Source organism: Wolffia australiana, chromosome 1, assembly GCF_029677425.1.
Source record: "Wolffia australiana isolate 7733 chromosome 1, ASM2967742v1".
NCBI classification, from domain to species: Eukaryota; Viridiplantae; Streptophyta; class Magnoliopsida; order Alismatales; family Araceae; genus Wolffia; species Wolffia australiana.
Window position 1 is genome coordinate 2,977,501 of NC_135835.1, and position 9,085 is coordinate 2,986,585.

The 9,085-nt window shown below is 38.0% G+C and overlaps 1 protein-coding gene across 1 annotated transcript; it reads right to left on the minus strand.

Moving 5' to 3' along the window:
• Positions 1–1,018: 1,018 nt before the first annotated feature.
• Positions 1,019–3,587, minus strand: LOC144701691 (caffeoylshikimate esterase-like). The gene is made up of 8 exons (XM_078573433.1): positions 3,378–3,587; positions 3,209–3,302; positions 3,100–3,132; positions 2,882–3,028; positions 2,534–2,664; positions 1,884–2,021; positions 1,581–1,679; positions 1,019–1,379 (listed from the first exon to the last, which is right to left on the minus strand). The coding sequence occupies exons 1-8, from the start codon at positions 3,432–3,434 to the stop codon at positions 1,074–1,076; spliced, it is 1,005 nt and encodes a 334-aa protein (XP_078429559.1). The 5' UTR covers positions 3,435–3,587; the 3' UTR covers positions 1,019–1,073.
• Positions 3,588–9,085: the final 5,498 nt, after the last annotated feature.

Here is a 9,085-nt window from a genome sequence, read left to right on the forward strand (position 1 = left end):
TTCGTTTCTCTTTCGCCCGTCACTATTGATTTTCTTGCAGTATCTCATTCTCGCTATCCTCTTTCTTCTCGCGGTTTCATCTTGTCCCGAAAACGATGTTTTCTCGGCGGATGGACGGTTGGACGGACAAATAAATAGGTACCAGATCGACCATTAAGTTGATAATTATACGGCAGGATGCCGGCATGGACAAATAGCGGGCGTCCTACCTTCTTCATTGTCCCAGACCTAACTGGGGCCACAACATACATCATTCATCTGGTCGATTTCGACGGGCCTTTTCTAACGGTACCCTTTTACACCCTCGTCATTAAGATAACCGGTGACTATGGATCATTTTACATTCGGTAAGATATCTCCCACTGTAACATGCTTTTCTCATAATTAAGTCATATTTCCTGCTTCCAGATAGCTTTATTTTTCATTATTTGAAACTCCTGAAGTGTAAGAAGGCAAAATCATCCTTCACCCCATTGTAGTGGTTGAAATGTGCATTGAAAACCGGAGGACACTTTAATGGATGGTTGTGGGCCAGAAGTGCTACTGAAAACAAATGTATGGTCCGAACCGCCTTCCTTTAAATCCGGATGGACGAAAAGTTATTATTTTCCAACGGCAGTTGTTTTAGGCTGGATTCCGTTTTAATGGGAATTACAGTAGCCGAAAATCTGACTTCGCGACTATCGGTGTGGACCTTGGTGGAAATGTTTAAACCTTGTTAATCCGACCAGACATTAACTTTCCGTCGACTTTTCCAACAAAATAACCACAATTAAATGAAATTAATGCCCATTGGACCATTTCTTCTCTGCAGCCTTCATTTTGCCGAATTTTATGTCCCATTCTGGGTCCCTTTGCACGACTCGGACAGTTACGGCGGACTATCGCACATTTTTCACTCGTGTTTGATATCCCATCAAACTTCATGCGTGTCAGAGGAAAGTCCTGGTTTTATCGTTTCTTCGCTTCTCTCTTTCTTGTTGGTCGCCGGTCCGTTCGATATTTTCTCGCCGAAAAATCCTTGAAAAGGCTGACCGCTTGATCAACTTTGGTTCTTGAAAAAACACACAAATCTAAAGACGATTAATTAAGGTTTTCTGGCCGACCAGAGATCCAGAAGTATCCGTATCGTGCTCCATCTTTTGTTCTTTCTCTGAAATGGATTCCATGACAGAACGCTTGTCCAGCCAAGCGATGATATCCGCGAAGACCAGGTTGACGCTCTCCGGCGGCTCGCCATAGGTGAGAGCGTGCCACATTCCCGGGTAAAGTTTCAAGGTCTTGTCTGTGCTGGAAGCCGTCTCGTACAGCAGTCGGCTCACAGACGGATCGGTGACGATGTCATTGCCACCGTGGACAACGATGAATGGTAGAGACACCTTCAAAATCAAGCATCTCCACATGTTACTTCAACGTGGTTCAGTTCCCAGAGAATACTTCTTATTAAATAAAGAACAAATATGGCCGAGATAAATCTAGGTCAGTTTAGTAAAACCCGTATAATTGTTGGATCGTTCTCATTTGAATAATTATGTCAGAAAAATCTATAGCGAACTGACTGTTTAGGTTTAGTTGTTTACCGCGTTCAGTCTCTGTTCGATCTCTTGGCTGGCCATGAATAGCTCGTAGGCCGTTTTCAACCTTGGCCTTCCCTTGTAGCAGAGCGGATTCTCCCTGACCTACCCCAATCACCCAAATGACATAGCGATCCAAAGATCAAAAGAGATAGAAATAAAGAAAGAGCTAGATTGTTAGATAGAAATACATAGATAGATAGATTGATGAGAACGGGATAGATATGAATGGAATGATATGGAGATAGATAAATTAACAGAGACAATTAGGTAGAGTATAAATATATTGAGAGTTTGACATAAGTATACCTCCTGCCTCTTCGCGGTGTCCTTAAAGGCGATATCAATGATATCTTGGGTTGGCAGCAATTTCCAGGTTGGAACTATCTTGCATAGAAGTAATAAAATGCGAATGACCATGGGGTGAGGTTTCAGCTCATCAGCTATCTGCCAGAGATCACAAAACACTGGGGGATGAATAACGTCATAGCCCACTGATTGAGATGCAAAAAAGTATCGAGACCAGCAAACTTTGTGCGTGAATGCCAATACCTCTGAAAAAGTAAGGAAACCTAGAAAACTAAGCTCAAAATATAGGTCATTAAACCCTCGCCGACCTAGAGCTTTAAAGTCGTGAGAAGAGAAAATTTCCCAGAATAAGCTCCTCGACGCAGAAAGCCATTTGTGGTGTGGTAACGAAACATGAACCTTGAAGCTGATAACCGCACATTCTTTGCACATTTTGACGAGAATGCGGTAGGAGTTTTGTTTCTTTGTCGGAAACGATTTAAACCCTTCACAACTGGTTAATTATATGGGTTTAAATTGGCCCGTTGAAAACCATCCGATATGGCTATTCATGGGGAAGATAGGGAAACAATCCAAGGGAGCCACGAAAGGCAGGTTACCAACTCTAAAATATTTTATAATTACAGGCCAAGACAAAGGCAAGAGGTCACCTTGCACATGGGTGCCACCAGCACGGCTCCGTCCCAGAAGGAGGGATTCTTCTGGTGAAGGCGTAGCGCGACAGCTCCTCCCATGGACTCACCAAGCAGGAATCTCTTCTTCTTCATCTTCTCTTTCTCTTCTGCAGGATCATTAATCAATTAGACGAAGTCTAAGAAGAAAAGCGGTGAAGAACAACACCTTGCCTAAGAGGAAAAGCACGGCCCTTGCTATCCGCTAAAGCTTTTAGCGCAGTGATAGGGGGGTGACGCTAAATATGGTATCAGAGCCGAGGTTGCAGGTTCAAATTCCAGATGCAACGCACCGCTCGTCTACCTTCTTCTCCTGACGGTGCTTACCGCAGACGCTGGTGAAGTACTCTGCACAGTCGTCGACGAGGTTGTCAAAACTCTGCACGAGACCCTGCAATCCGGGCGACTTGCCGTGGCCTTCATAATCTAGTCCATGCACCTCGAAGCCCCCCTCAGCCAGTGCGATTCCAGTGCCTAATGAACCAGAGTCATCAAAATTATATAAACAGGCATAGAAATCGAGAAATCCACGAACAAAAACTCACCTCTCATCGATACGCTGCATTCCATCCCATAACCTAATGGATGAAAGAGGGTATGAGACGGGTCAAAAGACGGAGAGATATTACAGGTCTTGGATTATGAGAATCAAACCGTGACACAAGAATATCAGGGACTTGATGTTTGTGTTCGTGGGAACCCATCGGCAGGTGAAGAGCTTCAAACCGCGGGAATTCAAAGTGAATCCCTGCGAGAAGATGTAGAAGCAAGATGGATCAGCGAAGATATCGAATTTTCTGATGGTCGAGGAAGATCAAGTTACCTCCTCGTATACATATTTCTCCAATTTCTCGTCCGCTTTTCCCTGAGGAGCCGCCATGAAGAAGAATTTTCCGGTTGGTGATTGCTTGCTGTAGACGGTGGGAGGAGGCGATGTAAAGGAATAAGACCGAAGGAGAGAGGAAGGGGAGTTCTCGCGATGGCCAGGTGATGGTAATTCAGTCGTCGTTTTGCTGGAGGGGGAATGGAGAAGGCTTTGACTTTACTCATATACTCGGCAAACGGTCCAACGGGAGCGTCGTCAGATTGTGAAATTGTAAGGACCGTTCCAACCAAGTGAACGGTGGATCACAGCAATACCGGCCGGTGATAAATGCGCGGGCTTACAAGCTGTCAGCCCTTCTGTCGTCGCTCGATGAAAATACATTTTTTTTTTACTTGAACTATAGGCGGATAACCTAAAGCATGGGCAACCACGTGTAATGATTTGGCATAGACCAGATTCTTATAGAACGAAAAGTAAGAAACACTTGGATTCATTATCACGTAATCCTAAAACTGGGGAATCTACTAGATAAATGAGGAAACACTACTGTCAAATGTAGGATCGATTAGCAAATAACATTCAGAAAAAGTGAAAAATAAAAAAAAAGTGTCAAACAAATGGACATGGGGATTTAAAAATTGATAACATACTTGGGAATATCTGTGTAGTGACCGCTGATGCACAATCACGAAACCAACAATGCCGGCAGATAATTGTGATCAGGGTATGTTAAAGATGTGGTTATAATGCTACGAAGAATGTTGCGCTATCCTCTGGGCAGATTAAAAATTACCCTAATAACAGATCCTTACATCTTTTAATTGTCTGAGAAATAGTGTATACGCCCCACTTCTTTAGCGACAACGCACGATTCTTTGTTAGATCTTCAAGATTGTGGGCTGAATGGAGGATACCCCCTTTATCTTCTATAAATAATAATGCCTTAAATATATTTTTAAATATACGGGACGGGGACTTTCTATTGTCTTTCTCCCTTCTCAAAATTCTTCGCCCAGGCGAATGGCTTCTGTTGAGCCTCGTTGATGAAAATAAATTATTGAAAATAATTCCAAGAAATATATAAAATTCAATGTTTTTAATTTTCTTTTAATTCAGAATTAATTTCGTCAAATGTTAAAAATAAGGTTGTTCACCTGTACGTATAATTATGTGCATATATTATTATCATGTGGATTTAATATGTACGACTCTTATAAATAAAAAAATGAGAAGTAGAGATGAATTTTTTGTGCTAATGTATTGTATTTTTTGTAAAGTGAAAGAAACATTTTACAAATTAATTATTGGAAAATGCTTATTTGAATGAGACATTGTGAATGTCTTAACACATAAGGGTAGCATGCATAATATGCGAATGATATGAAAGAGTAATTCATCATTGTCTATCATCCTACAAAGTGGAGTTCAGAAAAATATTTTTAATTTGATAATTTTCTGAAACTGTTGTTAATCTCAAATGTAGTGTAGATACTGTTGTTTTAGAAACTTGAAGAAATTGAGCTGAATAAGGATGCTTAGAGAGGGAGAGGAGATGGTTGATACATTGTGGTGAGGTTTAAGATTTTAATTTAGGGAATTAACTTCTATTAGAGCAATAAATTTTGCGATGATTCTAGATCCGAAATATCTTACATTGGATATTAGACCTCCTAGATCTGGTATTTTCCAATATTATTTTTCAAGCACAACTAAAAGATAATGAAGAAAAGTCATATTACACCGTCTACCAGAATGTATTGATGTGCACACCATAGGAAACCCGATCTTGCCACCAACCATCATCGGTTGACATAAAAAATTCCAAGAAGAGGCAATGGAACTGAAATACATTGTACAAGTAAGTTCATGCCCTTAAGACGCCGTTGTCCTGTTGGATTATTGGGCTATGCTTTGGAGCTTGGAAACCAAATTTCCATGCAGCGGAAGCCAAGTATGAAATTCATAATTGGTCTCTAAAACAAACTAAACTTTATGTACCTTATGGGGAACTTTTTCTATGTTGGACTTGGTTCGTGGGAGAATGTTTTACAGCCATTCACGTGTTCGACCTCCACATTTATCCACGTGATCAAGGGGCTTTTGGATGTCCACATCTTCTACAACTCTTATTGAAGACTTTGTTGATATTCTCACATCATGACTCAGTGTTTGGTTGAGGGAGAAAGGGGGAAGGAAGTAAAGGGGGGGCAGCTCTGGCTGGCCTGGGTGCCTAAAATGTCCTGCTCATATTTTTACTTTAATTATAACTTTTATTTAAAGTCCCTCAACTAAAGTATACTCACCAATGCATTCTAGTTAGTAACGCTAATGACCTAATACCAATTATTAGTCAACCTATTAATTAAATATATCAGCATTAAAAAAATAACTAAGGATCAATTTCACTCAATCGATAGGTGTTTCTAGCCCATGGAATACCAAGCTACTCCTTGTGCTCGAGAAGATACATAAGACCGAATGAACTCTCTCATGAAGCCTTTATCATTATTGCTTACCTTATACATTTAATATTTTTCCCATGTGAGACTCTTGAGTAACGTAGGGTACGGTTAATAGTCAAACCCTAATCTGCCATTCAGTTAGTACTAATGTGTAATGCGGATAATTGGAGAATACCTTCCCCGATATCCTCACTACCCTGGTCAGGTATTTAACTACATCCTCCTTATTTAGTCGATCTACTATGAGACCAAGGGCATAGATTTTGTGTACATCTTACTATTTTGAAATCCTATGATTAGAGACTCATAAGCCGTAGTAAAAAAATAATCATACTTCCATGAGATGTCATTGGTGTCTCACGTCAACATATCACTTATATAGTCGTGACATGAATCAAGCTGATTGATGTTTAGATATAATACCATTCAAGGATTCATATATATCAATGTAGTGAAATCTTTCCCTAAACAACACCCACGGTCTGTTCTTAGTGTCTCCACACTAACGACCACAAGATCAGCCACACTTTTCATTTACGTAGGATCCAATAGTGCTATTCGATTTGAAAAATTTGATGTCCATCTTGACTATCCATCAAATAGGAATATTCAAGATACTTGTTTAAAGACTAGTGATTGCTATATTATGATCCCATCATAATTTAGTAGGTCATTGAGATATTCATGAGCTTCATTATAAACATCAAATGACAATAATAATGAAACAATATTTTTTCAATGAAGTTAAAAACAGTGGTGATGTGATTTATATGATAGCCACATAGTATCCATGAAAGTTTTCCTAGTTATGTACTTTAAGTCCAACCAAAGGGTCCTATTTTTCTTTATCAAATTAAACAATTTAGGATTCCTTTTTGTGTTTCTACTACTTTTTTGTGCTCTGATACTTAAATTTTACTTTCAAATGAGTGGGAACCAGATCTGCTTTTGGACCATTCTACCACTTTTGTGATGGGATGACATGATGTTACAAGATAAATGCTTGGTAGATGTGATATTCTTAGGTCACCTGATAGTATATTATTTACACATGGGGCAGGCTTAGGAGTATCTCCTAGGCCCATTAGGCCTAGAAGCTGAATAAAAGATGGAATACTATAGGTCCACTTGTCCCGCATGCATCATCAAGTGATATTTTAGCCAAAGTCCTCAAACTGGTCAAAACTCCAGATACAAGTATAAAATAGCCAGTTCATTTTGATGAATTAAATTGAACTTTATAATAATCAATTGCATAATTCCAATTTAAATAAGAGAAATATGACATGCCAAATGTATATGAGGCATGAAGCTCATTCAAAGGAATGAGAGCATCGATGAATACATGATAACTTTATATAACAAACGTTACTTAAATTTATGATATCATTTGTAACATTACTTGGAAATTTATAAACTGATGCATCATTATCTGAATCCTTTCTAGTGCATAAAAATTTGAAATTCCAAAAAAATTGTAAGGTGCATATTATAATATTTTACTCATTTTGAATTCATAGGGTTAAAAAATAATCATCATTTTTCAAATCTCAGCATATAAATATTTTTATGATTAATAGATAAATGAGTTGCATGTTTTAGGAAAGTACTTTAACAATTTGATTTACTTTCATTTCTCGTCTCTTTGACTCATTAGTTTCCCATTTAGTATGAAGCATCATATGATCCCAATCAAACCATTCCTTGTTTAAACTGCAACAGAAAAGATAGGGAACATACAATTAGAATTTATTGGTATCTATGACCTTCATTGGATATCTAAAATCATATTTCAAATAAAAAAAAAGAATATGAATTCATAATTGAAGTGTAAAAAATAGGATGATTAAGTCACTGTCTGGAACTTATTGCACTCTCACTCTGTTCCCAAAAGAGTACCATTCAAACTGTTCACATCTCTGGCCTTTTGAAGTATCCACACAATAGCTAGGACAAGGGGTCTCATATTCTATTTCTTTAGTCCTGCTTGAAAATCTAGTTGATTTTTTAACCATACAGTCTCACTAGAATGAGAGATTTCTGGGAAAGAGAGAATAAAGTGGTTCCCCATATCTGGTTGGCACGACCACCAAAAATAGAAGTCACCCTCTATTTATGGCTAACTGGGATATTTTCATAAAACCCATTATGAACTTGAGTATATCCAACAACATCTAATGATCTTATGTGCTTGACAATCTAGATCCATATATTGGTCTAGCCAATAACTTTAATGGTCCAATAACATTGACCCACCAACCATATCAAAGAAACACATTGTCATATCAATCAATCAAATAATAAATGATCAATTCAACCCAATCTGTACATTCAGTTGCCAACCCCTGAAGTGCCAAGCTGTATCTAATGATATTGAAGATTTAGTGTAGTGTAGTAACTCTCATGTGGAACCTTTACCATCATTTTTTATTTTAAATGTATAATCCATTTGTACAAGACTCCCAATGGATTCCCGGTATGGTTAGTTATCAAACCCAAATTTGTTATTCAATTTAGAACTGATGTGGTAGTGAGATCATTGAAGACACTCTTCTCCAATATCTACACTCTTTTCTTGGGATTGAATGTATCATCTTCGTAGTTGAATCAGTACTGTCTTATATAGAGGAGAGATGATCCCATCTTAAACACTCACTCACCTTTGTGTACTTATTCCTATATTTGAGCAAAGACTTGTTTTGAATATTGCTATTAAGGACTTTTAAGTCGTAGTGAAAACATAACTATCCATGCCAAACAATGCCCTCTATCGTCTCAAGTCTTGAGATCCCTTACACAACCATGAAATGAATGAAGCTGATTTAAGTTTGGGTGTGATACTATTCAGGGATTTATACAAATTAAGTAAACTCTTGTCTGAAGGAGCACCAACCATTTGTCCTTAGTGTCTTTAAAGCATTATGATCATATGATCAACCATGCTTATCATATAGCTAGGATCAAATATTGCTATTCTATCTAGATATTTTGATATCCATCTCAAGTATTCTTTGAATAGAAATAAATACAAAAATAAGTTTGAAGACTAGTTATTAGTGTATTATGATCTCATTCTAATTCATTTTTCCATTACAGATTTTTAATGACTCATTTATAAACATCCCACCAAAAAATTAGTGAAAGAAGTATTTTTTTCAAGTAACTTCCACAAAACATAGAAGTGAGATTTTTTTCTCTAATCCAGATAAATACCTATCAATCTCCTACTTTCAGCAAGCCAAT